Genomic DNA, 19341 nt, shown 5'->3' on the forward strand with positions numbered 1-19341 from the left:
TTTTCAGTTGAAGGACATCAATGGTTGCTGGTGAAAAAAGAGCCTCATTGAAATTCATGGCTTAGTACCTATAGCATTGTGCATTTGGAGAGAGATTGAAAGTCTGACAGATTTCAATTAAAATGGCATTTACAAGAGATGGGAAAAAAGCGGGGCCTGAGGCCGTGTTGGTGTATGCACTCATGAATAGTGAACTGGTTTGTACTGAAATTCATTTGTTACATAAAATGACAGACTTGTCAAACTTTGCCAAACGTGCCAAGATTTGAATGCAACCTTAAAAAAGTTACATCACTTCCTGCTCAAACTCATTTATGAAAATGAGAAAATCTTTTTCGTGTCATTTGGTTCATTCAACGAACGAAATGAACGAGTTGACTCGGGAAAAGATTTGTTCATTTTGATAAACGAGTTCGAACAGGAGAGTCACAAACGTGCATCACAGAACAGAGCAAGGCGACCATTTGAGCTCATAAAACTTAAAATTTGTTATTTATTTATTAAATGAGCGATCGTTTCGCTTGATAAGACCCTTATTCATCGTCTGGAATCGTTTAAAGCCCTTTGAACAGTTTGCAGTTTGCACTGAAACTGTCTTTTGGACCGTGAACTGTTTGGTTCCCATTGAAGTGCATTATATGGAGAAAAATCCTAGAATATTTTCATCAAAAATACTTCATTTCTTTTCGACCTGAGAAAGAATGACATGGACATGGGGGTGAGTAAATTATCAGCAAAAGTTTTTGGAAAAGTGAACTACTCCTTTAAAATGCTGAACACTTCTACACATCAGAAGCAAGCTAAATCATATTCGGAGCCACTGGGCTAAAACAAAACTTTTCCACCCTTGTAAAAAGTTGCCATCTTAAGAGGTCTTTATTTTATATGTATCCACATTATGTTGACGTTCAGAGCTACAAAGATAGATTCCATCCTATTCTCTCCATCTATGGACATATGAGACTATTTTGTCGGCCCAGAAGAAACGCCGGGTTGAGCTGTACTGCAATTGGTGTATAAATTATTATCCCTTAGACTTTAAAAGGTGGCTTCTCTTTTGACATTGCATTTGGGGCTTTTAGAGCACTTATTTTAAGTGGTGGGTTTATGAGTAACAGAGCGCATGCACACACAGAGTGTATACTGATATTAAACACACGTATGCATGAGCCTGCTGTCTTTTTCTCTCACAAGCACTCACTTAAAATTTCCCATATTCTCTCACATATTTCCTGAGTGCTGCTGTGGATGTACACACACACATGTAGGAATGACAGTCTGAGGTGAAAGAGGTCAGTATTTTGTTTCTGTCTGTGTTCTTGTGACAGCTGGATGGCATGTTTAAAACTTTAGCCGGGCAGAAGGTCTTGTTTAATCTCCAGCACTTCCAGTTAAAACCCTATCAAACCCTTTGCAGCCCAATCAAGTCTCTCACTATATTAGTCTGCCAATCACTGACCTAGACTTGTGTTTAAAATGTCCCATAGTACTTCACGCTCTCACACCGTTGGGTGAGAATTGTGGCAGATCTCTTTGTCGTTTAAAGGTTTGATGACCTCTCCAGAGTCCACGTTAATTAGGCACATCAAGGTGTCCTCTGGGACGCCGACAGAAAAGCAGCCTACTTTAGGCTCTGTCCTGAGAGCACTTAGCGCCTCTGAAGAGGCTACAGAGGGGGCAGAGATGCAAGAACCCGCCATGTTTCCACGGAGACTTGCTTTTGTGTACATACACATTCTTTGCTCATTGTTTGGACTGAAGATGAGGAGGATGTCCATTAGAGAAGCCCAACAGTTCCTTTCTGTCATTCCTTGTCTGGCTCTTTTATTCCGGGCTTTTATGTTATCATTTTGTTTAGGAAACTTGGAGGATTCACTCAGGACGGTGAGAGATGCTGTGTTAGATAACCGTTATACTCTACTTATGAGATCAGAGAAAGAGGAAAGAGCAAACTGAAATTTGTCATTTCCTGAACTGAACATTCTGTCATTTTATGCAACGTCATGTCATTCCAAAAACCCACATGATTTTCTGCCCTAAATATATATATATATGTAGTTTGTATACAGACATATAGATAGATAGATAGATGGATGGATGGATGGATGGATGGATGGATGGATGGATGGATGGATGGATGGATGGATGGATAGATAGATAGATAGATAGATAGATAGATAGATAGATAGATAGATAGATAGATAGATAGATAGATAGATAGATAGATAGATAGATAGATAGATAGATAGATAGATAGATAGATAGATAGATGGATGGATGGATGGATGGATGGATGGATGGATGGATGGATGGATGGATGGATAGATGGATGGATGGATGGACAGATAGACAGATTGGATGGATGGATGGATGGATGGATGGATGGATGGATGGATAGATAGATAGATAGATAGATAGATAGATAGATAGATAGATAGATAGATAGATAGATAGATAGATTAGATAGATAGTACATCAAATATTTATATATATATATATTATTTTATAGATAACATTTGCTAACATTTCCTTGCAATTACATTTAATCAGAGTTTTTAATCTTTAAAACGACAGAAAAGCATATTAAATTGTTGAGCCTTGAGCCGAACTGAAGAACTAAATCGTTCTGATTCGTGAACTGGATCAGGCCACTCATTGAAATTAGAACTGTTCGTTCATGATACATTGCTCTATTTATAAGAGTAATGACTTAAATGGTCTATTTTCACATATAGTCTACATATTCTGTCAGAAGATTTGGAATATAGAGCACAGGTTGAATGGACCACTTTTTTACGATACTTTTAGAATGCATATATAATAAATAATAGGCCTAATTTTGAATAATAATAGTTATTGCATTGGAAAAAATCGATATGCACTTCACAATTTCACTTTTTGTCTTCCCTGGAAGAAAGAAAGTCATACGGGTTTAGAACGACATGAGGGTGAGGAAAGGATGACCGAATTTTCATTCGTGGGTGAATTATTCCTGTGGGTGAAACAGGGGGAGAGATTTTGCAATCTCAGAAGAAAACAGGATTGTAGATGTTTGCTGAGCATGTCGTCCGTGGAGAGAGTCTTTGTGTGCGCTTCCACAGGTCAGCCGGTGTCAGTGTTGTTCTCTGTGTGAAAAAAAAGGTCCTGTGGCAGAAACATTAAACTAATTTACACCACTCATAAAAATCACACGCTCATCTCCAGGAGCCTGTCAGAGGAGTGTTTGTAATGGGAGATTACATGACTGTAACTCAGCTTTCTCTCTGTCTTTCTTTTGGTAGATGGGATGAACTGTATGAATAAGGAACATGGCTGTGCCCATATCTGCAGAGAGACTCCCAAAGGTGGTGTGGCGTGTGAGTGCCGTCCGGGATTTGAGCTGGAGGAAAATCAACGTGACTGCAAATGTAAGTACCAACTTAGCAAAACAATCATTTTAATATCATCTCTCAGACTCCTAAAATTAAAAATTGTACTCTGTTAGTTATGTAACCCCTAACCAGAATATAAATGACACGATACGACTGGATGTGAGTGTACATCATATTAAAACATTTGTCAAAAATACTACTAATTTCTTCTGGCTTTTGGTCTTACGATTTTTTCCCTCAATACACTCATAATTAGTGTTTATTAATAGTTCAGGGATGTAAAATATGATGATGCCGAATAAGGCATTATTATGTGCTTTAAGTACTAATAAACAGCCAATATCCTAGTATTATGCATGCTAATAAGCAACAGTTAATAGTGACAATTGGACCCAAAACTAAAGTGATCCCAAACTTTTTAGTAAAGTAAAAAGTAAACAATTCTGCTTGATGTACATTTAAAATGGCCACATTATAATTATAATTAATGTAGCTAGAAATTATAATGTCATCATGTATATATTGATCTTATTCAAGTTAACAACACTTGTTTAGATTCTTTTCAAGTGGTATAAAAAATCCCTTAGTTTTTCCTTATGGCCACAAGTGGCTTCTGAATATACATCTCAAAGAAAAACGGCTGGTGGCATCAAAGCCAAACAACAGGTTTACAGATTGATTTTAGTCTGTCCTCTAATACTGATCTCCCCTTACACAAACCACCTCAGCCACTGATCTGTCATGGACTTGTAAGTTATAGTGCTGTGGCTCTGGCCTGAACATCTGGAGAACTTTCATCTACGATTCGTCATTCTTCTATTTTTAATACTAGTGGGAAAATCGTGGACCAAAGTCCTTCAAACTCCTATTCGTCCAAGTATTGCACAATGTATTAGATGTGGACAGTCTCTTTGTCCAACCAAAGGCATTTGACATCCACAAATGATATTGGATGTGTTTTGTCCTCTTTTGTTAAAGGAGTAGTTCACTTTTAAAAAAAACAACTTTTGCTGATAATTTACTCACCCCCATGTCATCCAAGATATCCTCGTATTTCTTTCTTCAGTCAAAAAGACATCAAGGTATTTGATGAAAACATTCCAGGAAATTCCCCATATAATGGACCTCAATGGCAACCAAACGGTTCAAGGTCCAAATGAGAGTTTCAGTGCAGCTTCAAAGGGCTTTAAATGACAAGACGATGCATAAGGGTCTTATCTAGGACCCTTTGAGTCATGACTCGAAAAAAGATTTGTTCATTTTGATGGTGAACAGGAGAATCACGAACACTCATCACAGAACAGAGCAAGGCGAGCATTTGTGCTTATAAAACTTAAACTTTTTAATTTATTTTTTAAATGACCGCTATTCCAGATAAGGCCCCTATTCATCGTCTGGTGTCATTTAAGGCCCTTTGAAGCTGCACTGAAACTCTCATTTGGACCTTGAACCGTTTGGTTCCCAATGAAGTCCATTATATGGAGGAAATCCTGGAATGTTTTCATCAAAAACCTTCATTTCTTTTCGACTGAAGAACGAAAGACATGGACATCTTGGATGACATGGGGGTGAGTAAATTATCAGCAATTTTTTTTTTGAAAAGTGAACTTGAAGAGTTCAGATGCAAAAGCCTCTAAGTGCCATTTGAAATTTTCTTCTAGAAGGATCATTTTTATCAAGCTTGTATATTTAAGTTTAGTGATTTCACTTAAATGGCAATGATAATTACCTATTAATTGTTATTTAAGTGAAATCACTAAACTTAAATATACAAGTTTGATAAAAATCATCATTAAAGAAGAAAATTTCAAATGGCATTTAGAGGCTTTTGCATCTGAACTCTTCACTTGTCCTTTTAAGCCTATTTATTTTGCTACACTACAAGGTTATTTATTGGCATTAATGGTTCCATAAAGAACCTTTAACATTCATAGAACCTTTCTATTGCACAAAAGGTTCTTTATAGTGGAAAAGGATTCTTAAACCCTGTTGTTCATAAAAAATGGTTCTTTTAAGAACTGTTCGCTGAAGGAAACCTTCTATAGCATCGCAGCAACCCCCTATGTAACTATACAAGATTATATACATTTTATTTTCCCCATCTGTCAATGACCAAAGTGTATACATAAAAAAAGAGTTTCTGCCTTAAATTCTTAAATGGATAATCCACCCAAAAATCACTTACTCACCCTCAAGTTGTTGCAAACCTGTATGAGTTTCTTTCTTCTGATGAACACAAAGGAATGATTGGAACTTTGGCACCCTTGACTTCCATAGTATTTTTGTTTTCTACTATGGAAGTCAGTGGTGGCAAACAACTGTGTCCTTCAAAATATCTTCCTTGTGTTCAGAAAGAAACTCATACAGGTTTGCAACAACTTGAGGAGGAGTAAATGATGACAGAATTTTCATTTTTGTGTGGAGTATCCCTTTAAGTGAAATAAAGTAAATTCAACTTAAATTACATTAAACTGACTTAAACAAATAAGCTGAACTAAAAAGTTTGTAAAACATATGTTGTAAAACATATCATTTTTTACAGTGTATGTGTACCTTGATTAAAGGGGTGTCCAGGGCGGTACACTTTTCTTTTTAGCCCTCCTCACAGTTCTTGTGTGTTGCCAGTGACATGTAACTATGGAAATGGTGGTTGCCAACACTCGTGCGATGACACCGACGTGGGGCCTGTGTGTGGATGTCATCAGAAATATGCCCTGCATTCGGACAGCAAGACCTGCATTGGTAAGTCACTCTCTCTCTCTCTCTCACACACACACACACACTGCCTGGTTGTTTATATACAGTACGTTTAGCTTTTCTAACCAAATTCTTCATGGAAACCTCAGCCGTGTCGTATTTACACAATGAGCGCGAGGTGAGTGAGCTTCACCAGGGTTATAAGTGCAGGGCTGTGTCTGACAGATTGGACAGAATGTTTGTTGAAGATGTTTTTGTAGGCCGCTCGAATGGTCCATATCACGGTTTCCGCTTTGAGGGTCCCGGTACACTGCGGTCAGAGAGTGCATTGGGTTTTGGCACAGCGAACCCCAAAGATTGGCCTCACGAACACCCCACTCTCCAGCCCATGTGGCATCCAGGAACGAACTGCTTCCTTGCGGTTCAGGGATCTATAAACATACACACGTCAATTGTAGCATCCTCCACTCATGAAGCAAAACTTTAAAAGGATAGTTTGTCCAAAGATGAAAATTCTGTCATCATTTACTCACCCTCATATTGTCCCAAACCCGTATGACTCGTATGTGTTGCGTGAAGGAGATTTGCACGTCTCTTTTCCATGCAATGAAAATGATTGGAAGCTGTTGAGCTACAAACAGAAATTTGTACAATAGTCTCAAATCTCATTTGTGTTCACAAATGAATCTGATGTGATCTTGGTGTGGGGTTAATGCTCAATATTTGAATGTGAAGTGTAATCAGCCAGAATATCATTATCTTTTTTTGCATATTTTGTACAGTAGCTTAAAGGGATACTCCACTTTTTTTGGAAATAGGCTCATTTTACAACTCCCCCAGAGTTAAACATTTGAGTTTTACCGTTTTCTGATCCATTCAGCCGATTTTCTGATATTTAGAAGAATATCAGTAACGAGACAGTTTCTGGTCTCATTGACTTCCATAGTAGGAAAAAAATATACTATGGAAGTCAATGAGACCAGAAACTGTGTGGTTACTAATATTCGTCTAAACATCAGAAAATTGGCTGAATGGATTTGAAAACGGTAAAACTCAAATGTTTAACTCTGGGGAAGTAGTAAAATGAGCCCATTTCCAAAAAAAAGTGGAGTATCCCATTAACAGACACTTACATTATGTGGAAAAGAGAAATGTATATGTTGTCTAAAACAATTAAGAGCTTCAATAATGCATTTGTGTCCATTCAAATATGACAGGTTTGACATCAGTGATAAGGGCGGGAAACGACAACTACAAACCCCTGGCCATGAAAGCATCAAATCCTTGTGGTTCAGGGATGGCGGTAATTTCCAGTGCTTGCTTTAGCAGTTAGTGGCTAATTCAATGATGGAAAAGCCCATTAGTTGTGACACTCAGGGAGTGACACAGCTAATTTGGTCATTCATCTTCTCTTCTGGCTTTCATGCTCTCATTCTCTCACACACACGCAGCTCTGTGTGACTATTAGGGCAGAAAATGAGACTTCTGATGTATCTTGCTCTAGCAAAAGCGCATGAGCCAGAGAAAATGGTGGGTTGGGTGAGAGAGAGAGAGAGATGTGTGTGCTTGTGTCGGTTTGGGAAGATGTGTTTGATGATGGAAATTTAATCGCTGAACTCTCCGTGTGCAAAACACATTCATCATTCTGATAATGGTGGAAAGGCCAACCAGTCGGCAGATGGAGCTCTGCCATATTTGCCGAAAGGGAAAACTTTATACGCCATGCGGGTACGGCTGCATCCAGGGGCAATACTTCAGAAATGAAGAAGAAAATGTTTTTTCTTTCTTTCTCAACTCACTCTTTCTTTTTGAAATTCGGGAAGACAAATGACCCACTGCAGGTAAGTTTCATTTTTATGCTTGCTTTCTTAGAGTGAACCTCATGGCCTCTGCAATGTTTGACCTGCTTTTATAATTTGTTATGCCAGCATGTGTGCTTGAGTTAAGGAAACCCTTCGAGATCATCTTTTTTATGTAATTTGGCTCTCGTGAGTCTTTGCTGTCTCCTCAAACTCCTCCAACTGAAGGCCAGCTACCACAACATCAGCCGATACAAAGTTTATTTCAGTTACGAGAGTACATGTACCCTAAATTTAACATTTAGAGCAGTTTGGATCATTACTCCAGGTGTGCGTACGCATAAAACCTTCCAGACAGGGTGTATGCACATGAACTGGGACTGAAACGTTGTAAATGTGGGGATAGAGACTTTGTAGTTGGCAGGTGGGTTTAGTGGGCTCGCATGGGCTTGTGAGCCAGTGAAGGGTCATCAGTCATGTGAAGCGCACAGGAAACGCATTTACACTCCATGTTACATGAGTTTTACCGCACTGCAGTGTGGACAATCAAATCCTCACACCCAGGCCAAGAAATTCCAGTGGCTGTAGTGACGTTAAATGTTTATATAAAGGCACGCACATTCAGAACAATAACAAAGGCGTAGCTTAATGGTGCTGTGAAGTAGCGTGGTAGGACGGGAGTTGTAGTCTTCTTCACCTCCACTGCCAATAAAATGCTTTCTGTTGGTAAACGTTATCCAAACAGTTGCTCACCTAATAAAACACACGAAAGATCAGCGTCTCTGTCCAGTTGAAGTTTATCGCGAAGCTCTCTCCATCTAGTAAATGCCACTCCAAAACTGATTCTTGTGTTATTTCTCCTCTTGTCCCAAACTCTTCTTGGGTCATTACTGTACGTTCACACCACCGCCGACTTGAGCGTCAAAGAAGCTCTGGCCGCTCTGTCAAGGACGCTTGTCAAAAAGTACGGGGAAGCTTGTTGACGCTTTGAACGTTCTGACGTTGCAGGGACAACATGAAATGTAATAAACAGAAAAAAAAACAAGCAATACATAAAGAAACCTTTTATAATGATAAAGCATTTTTATAATCGTTTTGGTCACATTTGGTTGGGAAAAAATAGTTAGCTATTATTATTATTATTGTTATTTGCGGTCAAATCGGTGTCACCATGAGCAAATTAATTGCATTCCCGCTTTAAAACGAGTGTTCGTAAATATTTTAAATAAAAGTTGCGCTCATGTGGTCCCTAAGCCAACAACGTCATGTCATAAATACTGTAATACGAAACCAGTTGGAATCACAGCAACGGAGATTATTAGCTTCTCCTCCATTTACACGGAGCTAATATTTTGGTAGGTACGAAAGTTTCTCCTGAATCAGCCGGCGTGAAGGAGGTCTATATTCCGATTGGTTGCTGGCGTTTTGCCGCTGATTGCCGCTGAACCGCGTCACAGCTCATTACCATAAAGTTGAGCTTCTTTCGACTTTCCGATTGACGCTCAAAATGCCCAAAACGCGACGCCGATGGATTTGACTCTCCTTACAGCTGAGAAAGGCCAGCTTCCATTGAAAATGAATGACTTCCGGACGCTTTGGAAGCTCAAGTCGGCGGCGGTGTGAACGTACAGTTAGATTCACCCGTACGTTTACATTTCTTGGAGTTTTCTTTGGCGTTAGAACCTACTGCAAATCATAATGAGTAATGTGCGAATGTGCGAAACAACGACAGAGTGCCGTGCTAGACGAGTAGACGCAAGCAACTACTTCCGCATTTATTCATGAGACTCACTGTGTTTCCATGTTTTCTATGGCGGTGAAACCGGGGATAACGCGGACATGGCGCCATTGGCAGGCGACACAATGTTACACTGGTTAAACTTTCAAGTTTTTCTGGATTTTAAACATTGTTGGAAACATTTGGGATAATATATTTACACAAGTGAACAAAATATATAACACTGTGCTAGTGGTTTTCGGATATTTTAATGTCATAATCTTACATATTGCGCCTTTAAAGGGGCAATTTTCAAATGCTGTGCCAATCTGTCAGTCATTTTGGAATCGTGGTATGGATGCAAAAGCTTATAATTTATAGTAATACATGGTTGATTTGTTTGCAATCTAAAATGTCCAATAACAGGTAGTTTACCAAGGTAAATAAGTACTTTTCGGCTTGTTATGTGATCTCAAAATGGCGGTGCTCATGAGGTGACCCACTTTGTGTAGAGTACAGAAACCTTTATTATGCTGTCTTTAATGTACAAGATGAACACAAATCATTCAGTTGAATTTTTTCTTATACTACTGTAGATTTTGTGAAAGTACACATTTATAGGGATAGTTCACCCCAAAATTAAAATGGTTTCCTTGACTCACCATGAGGACATTTTGAAGAATGTCTTTGTTTAGAGCCCATAGGATTTTATTGTATAAGAAGAAAATCTTCTTTAGTTTTCTGAAGAGAGAAGAGTGTGAGTAAATGATGGCACAATATTGACTTTTTGGCGAACTATCCCTTTAAATAGTTGTCATTTACCATCATTGAAATGAATATGAAACTGTTAAGCAGCTTTATTTTGTATGATCGTGTCCTGACCAATCATGTTCTGCATTACACTGTCAACTGACAACGTACACGTACATTTCCCCTGACCACAGAAGCAATAATGCAAAAGTTTGTTTTGTTGTACCTGCTGATTGCCGTACACTGGATTGGTTCGCCTCTCTCTGGCAGCTTAGAGCCCGGAGCCAAACTCTCTCCCGTCAAACTCAATCAACTCTTCCTTTCCAGCCTCCACGGAGCGACACCAAGCGGCCGCGGGGACCAGACGAGGAGTGTAGAGACTGCTCCCACCTCATCCCTGTCTCCCTCCTCCTTTCTTCCTCTTCTCTCTCTCCCTCTCTCTCTCTCTGGACCCTCGCTGTGGTCTGTGTGTTTAGCTGTGCTGTGTGGGTATGGTCTTTCACTGTGTTTAGCGCTCCTTTAGGATCCCCCTTTCGCTCCTGTGTGTGGCGTGTCTCATGGGCTCCCTGCTCTTCCTCCTGCTTCTCTGGTGAAAGTTACTGATTGCCTGTCTTGTCTGCAATTTAAAGAGTGATTCTGACTGGAATAAAGTGGTTTATAAGCAAATCTACTAACGAATGCAAGAAAGAAAGGGTAAAACTGGTTAAACACACCTCTCAATTGCAGCCTGATCAACGGTAGAGCCCCCACCAATCAGAAAACAACATCCTCTCTGACCAGCCAATCTGTACACCAGTCCCGCCCCCTGCCTGACCTCTCTGAAATCAGCCAGCCAATGGCATCTTCTCGTTCTTGTCCCCCCACTACAAGCATGAACCAACCCTGTGTGCAACCCTGAATAAAAAGAGTCACTAAACAATGCGAAACTGGCCTCCACTCCACTCTCATCTGTCACTCTTTTTTTCATTTCATTCACTCCTCATGCCAGTTGCATGTTTTCCTTTGCCCTCGCTTTCTTCTTTTACTCTTATCAGCTCACTTCCTGTCCTCTCACACTAACGCACGAGCCGTCATTCGCCTGCATGATTTTGTCCGTGTGAAATATCGTTCTATTTCATTGTTTTTCCTTCTTCATTGTTTAAAAACTTTTTATAGTAACCCCTTTGCTTTTTATGGTTACCGTAGTCACATAAGAGGTAGTGGATTATTGATTATTTTCTCCTTTTCCTGTTTATTTATTTAATTTCTCCGTGACGACATTGCACTCACTCCAACCTCTGATTGGTGGAGTCCTCTAAAGAGGCCAGTCAGAGCCAAGTCATGCAAATCATTAACACAGAAATAGCAGATTTCTGTAAACACACACTGATTTTCTAGTGTCCTCAAGTGACTAAAGAGGGGAGGACAAACAGACTTTCAGTGCCTGATGTTAAAGGGAGTGTTCACCCAAATATAAAAAAAATCATTTACTTAGCCTCATGTCTTTCTTATGTAACACAAAAGGAGATGTTAGGAAGAATGTCCGTGCTGCTTTTTTATTCCACACAATGAAATTAAATGGGGATAAATGCAGTCAAGCTCCAAAAATGACAAACAAGCACCATAAAACTAGTTGACTTCGTACACATCATCAAATATGGCATTTTGACACCATATTTGACAAAAACACACTTTCAAAAGACTTTCAGCAAACAGCTGCTTCAATGTTAGCCTGTTCTTCACACAAGACTCCAAAATGTTGACCTTGTACATTCAAATATGTACACGTTGACCATGTCAATGGCATTAAACCTGGTCTGCATCTTATCTCACCATATTTGAATGTAAGCAAATTCAAATAAGTTGCTTTCAGCAAATAGCGACTTAAATTTTGCCGCTTTCCTAACACCGCTATCACACAGGCTACTTTTATGGTGTGTTTTATTTGTCGTCTTAGAGCTTGACAGCCTCTGCCCCCTTTTATTTAAGCAGCGTGAACATTCTGCTTAATATCTAAGAAAGTCAAATGGGTTTGAAACACCTTGATGACAGACCTGTAATTTTTAGGTGAACTGTCCCTTTAAGGCAAGCATCCACATCCTGATTGGCCCTCCACCCATTCAGGATTGGCTCCTTTTGTCCCCGATCCCTGCCCCTTCCTTCATCTCTAACACCAGTTCTGTGCTTGTATCTGCATGCTCAGAAGCCATTACCCTCCTCACAACACTCGCCTGGCAATTCCCTACGCTCGGAAAGTGGTTTTCTGCATTTACTCGACTGTCCAAGCCAGTTGTAATGTGTTCCATAGACAAACAGGCAACCAGCGCTGCCCCAGACTCTGTCATTCATCCACCTCTCTGCATGTCCCACCTTCCTCTCATGGACCCCACCATGAGACCTCCATCATTCTTGTGTCATCTTCCTTTCAGCTCTATCTTTGTCACTGAGTGTCCTTTTTTTTGTGTCCTGTTTTGTCATCATCTCATTATCATGCAGTTTGTCTTTTGACTTGTATCCATCCTTCTTCTTTTTCTGTATCCCTTGTCTGTCTCTCTCTCTCTCTCTCTCCCTCCTCCACTGCTCGTCCTCTCTGTTACTGCGGTAAACGAGTGGCTGTTTGATATGGAAGACGAACTACAACGGAAACAGCGTCTTATTGTCAATCTCTGCCCCTCCCGTCCAATCCCTGTCCCCCTTTTGTTAAGCTCCTCCCACGTCCCCATGTTCGTTTCCCCCCCTATTCTGGGAGATCTTGATATTCTTTTATATTCATCTGTTTGTTCATGTGATTAACACTCTAACAGGGTTATTTGCGCTTCTTCATGGCTTTACGCCTCTTGGCTTTGGTTTGGGCTCAAACGCCAAGGTGGTCAGGCAGCCCGCGTCCAGGCGTCCACGTGTCGCCAGAGGCGGGTCAGCCTGTAGCGGGGCTGTCTGTGCGGGCGATGGACATTGGGCTTCTCATTAACCTACTCCTCCCTGTTTGTCCCCTGTCACTTGTGTTTTAGAGAAAGATGAGGCTGCAATTGAGAGCTCTGAATTCAATACCACGTCAGTAGCTGATGTGGACAAGCGGGTGAAACGTCGTCTACTTATGGGTAACTCTTTTCTTCCTCTTTCTATGTGTTGCCATGGCGCTTGTGCTTCTACCCCCTCGTTTCTTTCTGTCCTTTAGTTTGTTTGAGTTGCTTTCCTTTCCTTTGCCCTTCCCCCTGAGGTCACTCGTTCGATATTTCTGTGTCTGACCCTCCTACAAATTAGAGAAATGTCCCTTCAAACATGACAAGGTTCCTTTTGCACTCTCCTCAAACTGTCTTCAATGCCGCCGCCTCTTCTCTTTGACCAAAACAACACAACTAACAACTGACCGCTTCCATCCACTCCCATTTCCAAAGACGGAAACAAAAACAACACTGGATTGCTCTACACTGGATGATAAACCAATCCCCGCTTTTCCAGTCGAACATTTCACTGTATGACTTCAACTTTTAGACAGTGATTAGTTGAACTGGAGGAACATTTGTGGGCTGAATACTGAACAAATAATGGCCAGATAATTTTATGGGTAAAGAATGACTTGAGAGTTGGTCCAGACCGTTTCCACATCAGGAGGCTGTGGGCTGCGGTGAACCACCGCTGAAGATGCCTGACATCATTTTTACGCTCTATTAATAGTATGTGTTCCTAAAAATTAAATATTGGCATTTATCGTCTGCCCTTATTTATCTTCTGTCATCTGCGCTCCATAAATGTAGTGTCTGTGACCATTAGAAATGTTTCTATTTTCAATGCTTCCCCTCTTTTAAAGTCAACATAAAATGCCAAACTTGTTTTACTTTCGTAATGTAACGTTTCCAATTGAACAAGATTCAGTGAGAAAAATGTAGGGTTTGATTTTGTCAAATGGGAATTTGCTGGTCATGAGAAAATTGACTTTTGACTATTAGGGTGAATTTCTTGACCCCTTGACTGAAAAAGAAAGTTGTAGAGGCAAGCAAGTGTTTCTAATTGAATAATCTGAAATAATCTTTTTATTTTAATGATAGTTTGCAGTGATAGATGAATCGTTCACATTAAATGAACTCGGCACCTAGTCAACTGTTCTCTGAGATTTGTTTTCATGATAATCGAATCTAAAGAGTTTTATTTCTAAAAACTGTTCAGCGTATAACGCTAGTAATGGGGGCATTGACTAAGTAAAAAGAAATCGCTATAGTTTATACCACTAACAAGGCTCAAAATAGACCCACACTAACACAGTAACATAATGAGGGTCCCTACATGCAAAACGAAGCATTGAGAACTTTGTAAGTGAACAGACCGTTTAATAAGAAGTTAAGTTATAAAGACGGTTCACTTCGCGTATACAGACAGAAGCCATCTTTGGAAAATAGTCTCGATAAGTCAAACCACGAATGCTGTTCATACAGTTCAGATCACTTAGCACGACGTTCATGGTTCGACTTGTCCAAAAGATCATGAAGCCAAAGATGGCTTCTGTCTGTATACACGACTGTCTTCTTAAAATATCTTCTTATTAAACGGTCTGTTCACTTACAAAGTTCTCAATGCTTCGGTTTGCATGTAGGGACCCTCATTATGTTACTGTGTTAGTGTGTGGCTGTTTTGAGCCTTGTTAGTGGTATAAACTAGCGATTTCTTTTTACTTATTATATGCCCCCATATACTAGCGTATACGCTAAACAGTTTTTAGAGATAAAACTCTATACATTCAATAATCATGAAAACAAATCTCAGAGAACGTTCGACTAGGTACCGATGTATAGGCCAAAGGTTCGTTTTGCGCCGGAGTTCTCCTTTAAAACCAGATTCTGAAAGTATATAGGGTCGTTCTTGATTTTGTGTTGACTTTAATGTGTCTTTTATGGAGGAGTTATCGTTTAAGGGTGCGGAAAAGAAATGCAGAATAAAGTTTTAGTTTCCAGTCCATCTGCTTCAGTTAGTTCTCCTACGAGAGAGAAGATAACTCACACAGACTCGAACTTCAGAAATATATCAGCCATTTAGCTATTTATCCTTGAATTCATGAACCAAGGCCAAGATGTTGTCGGACAGACAACAGATCTGCCTTTGTATGGCAGGAAAACTGTTTGTAAAGTATTTGGGAGGACAGACCAGACACCTTTTTTTGAACGATGAGGCATAGAAAGGCTAGTTTTTTTAGGTTGTGGCTAAAGATTATACATTTTCAAATGATTATTATAACTTAAAAATAAGTTATGTGTGTGACATGAAACCCAACTTATCAATGTAAATTAACATTTAATTCTATCAGGTTAAAAATGAAAGTATATTCCGTCCAGTTTTTAGTTCATCTCTCACCACTGATTGCTTTTGACAATTTTAGGTACACCCGGGAACCTGACGATACAGAGGTTTTTTCCACCCGTTATCCCCTTCTTGATTCTTTGATAATTTCTGAAATAGTGTCTTTGGTTTATGAATTTCTTTCCCCTCCCTGTAGTAGCTGCATTGAAGATAGACCCAATGTTAACTCTCCTGTTTCTACCTCATTTCAGTTTGTGTTTGCTTCCCCCTTTGAGCTGAGATTTCATTCATTTTTTTCCACATATACACACAGTATAATTTCAACTGTAGCACTTGTATGCACACTAGATCACACCATGTACTGTATGGAGAGGTTGTGAAGGGTTTTGAGAGTCACATGTGATGTCATCACCGTCTTACTCACTGACCTCATTATTTCACCCGTCTGAGATCATATTCCAAGTTTCATAACGCACAAATGGGCCCGTTATGACAGATTCACACAAGTTGCTTGGCTTTGCATGTGAGTGTTTGTGCAAGTGTGTGTGTTCTATCACACAGGAGCCACAGGAGAACGCTAGATTTGACACTCGGTGTTCCCACTTCATCCTGCCCTCCTGTCACAGCCGAGGCCAACAGCACCAGGATGTGACCGATCCTGACATATTAAACTGGAAAGTCGGAGTCAAAAAGAAAGCTGCTATTGTACCTAGGCATGATGGGAAACCCAGAGACTGGAGACGAAGAAGACGAAGAAGAGAAAGCGAGACACCGTGTTTTAAAAAGGTGGTCACTTGATCTAAATAACCTGCCATGTGTCGGGCACATGTGGAAAGGGGCTGATCTCTGATTCGTTGACCTCCGGAGCGTGATCCAAATAAATGTCACACACCTCTGGGCAGCTGTCTCTCGGCTCAAGTCTGGACTTCATCTGAAAGTTGTTGTAGACACCAAAGCTCTGGATGTGTGGAAGGTCTGTGTGGTTTCCTTCACCTCCCAAAGAAGGGCTTCTTTTCAGCACTGGGACGTTCAGTCAAAATCTCTCCAGTCATCTGTGGGCTTTTAGTTTTAACTGGCCATTCGCCAAAAGGAGCCGGGAAACACGATCATGATGTCTGAGGAATCTTCATCTTTCGTTGTGGAGTGATATACGTGTATATAAACATACAAATCCATCATTCAGAAAGCCACGCCCATTTAGAGTTACCACACCCCTTTTCGAGAACTCTTGGTGCCGGTATTTGGTGTAGTCATTCACAGCTAACTTAATCAAACCCTGTACGCACGTCCCATGTAGGCTACATGTCCCTGGGCAAAAGACGGTCCAGCTGTTCTTGGAGCAGTTGAAAAGCCCATAGCATAAAACTCTAATAACAGGGACTTTGACATGCTTAATAAATCATTAACAGAAAGCCACTTCACCCACTCCCCATCCCACAGAAAGAAAAAAAAATGTGGTGTTGAAGATGAGAATCTTCTACGCCTTTACTCTTTTGTGTCCTCAACCAAATTGCCTTTAACTGTGTGGTCAGCAAAAAGCAAACATGATGACTCAAAGATCCCATAACTGTTCCCAAATGGACGTCTTGGCTTCCAACGTGACCTGGAGAATCAGACACAGGTGTGATTATGTGGGCATATAATCTGGTCCAATCAGAACATGTCTGATGTTTAATATAGCTTTGTGCAATGAGAGTTTGGACCAATGAGATGCCACAGTGGGCGGAGCAACTGACAACTGTTACACTTTATTTAAAGGTGACGTAGTTACATTGTAATTACTCAAATAAGTAGTGAGTAATAATAATTAACTACTTATGGTTAGGGTTTATTGTTAGGTTTAGTTATGCATAATTTACTGTTATCACCGTAAAAAAAATATTGAAAGTTTAACTTAAAAAAGTAAGTAACCTGGTTGCCTTAAAATTTTAAGTTGATTGAACTGGAAAAAGTGAGTTAATACAATGAAGGAGAGTAATTTAACCATCAGAAACTCAAAATAATAAGTTATCTCAAATAAATAAATTATTATAAAGTTGATTTGACAAAAGAAAATATGTTGTGATAACAAATCTTGAAAATATTTTTTACAGTGATCACTATAGTAAGTACATAGTAGTAATGTCATGTGTAACTACGTCACCTTAAAATAAAGTGAGACCCAAATATGTGAATGTTTTTTTATTGTTGCATAAAATAATCAATAAAGCATTTTTTTCATATTTGAACACAATGAATGTGTGATGACATCACATATAAGATGGTGGAACTCTCAAAGATTAATATTAAGTCTTTTAATAATCAAAACGTGTTCAAATTCATGCCTCCATAGCAGTCTTTGGCCCGTGTGCATCTGAATGCGAGTAAAACACAATGTTTTCCAGTTTAACTGCTTATTTTGACTTTCTCTCCACAGTCATTCACGTGACAAGACTAACCCGCCGCTTTCCACCCTCCACCTTCAGAAACGCTGTCCGTTTTCTGATTTCCCTTCTATTAACTTTATCCCCAGGAAAAAAAATCACAACTCTTTCCTTTTGTTTGTCTTTTTAATTTCACATTTTGACCGACAAAGTAGCCAAGGAAGTCTTTATCTTTGGCTAAAGGAAGGGCAGAGGGATGGTGTTATCAGAAATAATTTAAAATCCAGCTTTTTTCATGAAGTATTTGTTTCATGTCTGTCACGAACCTTGTCATCCTACTAAGTTTAAGGGCAAAGTGCTGTATTAGTTTCGTGATTCCTTTTAAACTAGGCTACCAACTGCATCCATTGGGATTCATTATTTACATGCACCTTTCCCCCAAAATAGTTGCGGTCAAGCCTAGCTCTCAAAACGAATGCACATCCTCACTTAGTTCTTAGTCAACCATGTCTAGTGACTTTCAAAAACTTGATTTCTAATTGTGTTTATGCTCCCTTACTTCCTCTGTCTGTCCCATCCCGTGTGTTTATTTACCCAGAGACCTGTGCGGTGAACAACGGAGGTTGCGATCGCACCTGCAAGGACACGGCCACCGGGGTGCGCTGCAGTTGTCCGGTGGGCTTCACTCTTCAACCCGACGGCAAGACCTGCAAAGGTCAGTGTGGATGCGTGTTGTTTGTATATGACTTGTTTAAAGTTGCAAGGAGCATGTCCTGATTTCCTCCCTCTGTGTGCTTCTGAATGTCAGGGAACAATTTGAGATTTCCTGTATTTAGACTGCAAGGCTCGGATTAAATTGGAGACACGTTATTAGATGAATTCTTCTGCTCAAAATGGTCAGGTATCGGCGGATGTGTGGGGGTGTGTGATCCCAAGCCAAGACCAACTGGCTTCACGTCCGTTTGTCCTGTCGTGTGGAATGGGTCGGTGATGGCCGTGTTGTTGTTGCTTTGGCTGCGAAGCATTTCTCCTTCCGAAATTCCAGCTTTGACGTCAATGACCGGGGGTTTCAAAGTAAAACTGCCGCCTAGCTATCTTGGCACGGGATGATGGTGGGTTCTCTACAAACAAACACACTCAAGAACTCGCTGACCACACTACGGTCCAGGAGAAACTTAGAGATTAATCGCTTCCTTTTCTAGTACCTTAATTTGATGAACGAGTGGGCACCTCTGGGTCACTCTACTAGAAGGTGTCTGAAATTGGCCCTGGGACGGTGCCATACTGATGAGGCGTGGTCATGTGACCGCTTCTTCAAGAAGGAAGAGAATGTGGCACGTATGTGCCTAAAACAGCCCCATCTGCGCCGTACAGCA

The 19341-nt window shown here is 40.1% G+C and overlaps 1 protein-coding gene across 4 annotated transcripts in view; it reads left to right on the plus strand.

Moving 5' to 3' along the window:
* The window catches only part of scube1 (signal peptide, CUB domain, EGF-like 1), a 70083-nt gene that overhangs the window by 30301 nt on the left and 20441 nt on the right, over positions 1 to 19341 (plus strand). For 2 of the 4 annotated variants that reach the window (XM_039667668.2, XM_039667670.2), the window contains exons 5-8: positions 3282 to 3407; positions 5997 to 6113; positions 13322 to 13411; positions 18564 to 18680. In XM_039667668.2, the coding sequence (XP_039523602.2) occupies positions 3282 to 3407; positions 5997 to 6113; positions 13322 to 13411; positions 18564 to 18680 (450 nt within the window). The remainder of the gene's footprint in view (positions 1 to 3281; positions 3408 to 5996; positions 6114 to 13321; positions 13412 to 18563; positions 18681 to 19341) is intronic. The other 2 variants (XM_039667672.2, XM_039667671.2) reach the window with 1 other exon arrangement.

The sequence above is a fragment of the Pimephales promelas genome, chromosome 24 (assembly GCF_988280905.1).
Source record: "Pimephales promelas chromosome 24, fPimPro1.hap1.1, whole genome shotgun sequence".
In the NCBI taxonomy this organism is placed as follows: domain Eukaryota; kingdom Metazoa; phylum Chordata; class Actinopteri; order Cypriniformes; family Leuciscidae; genus Pimephales; species Pimephales promelas.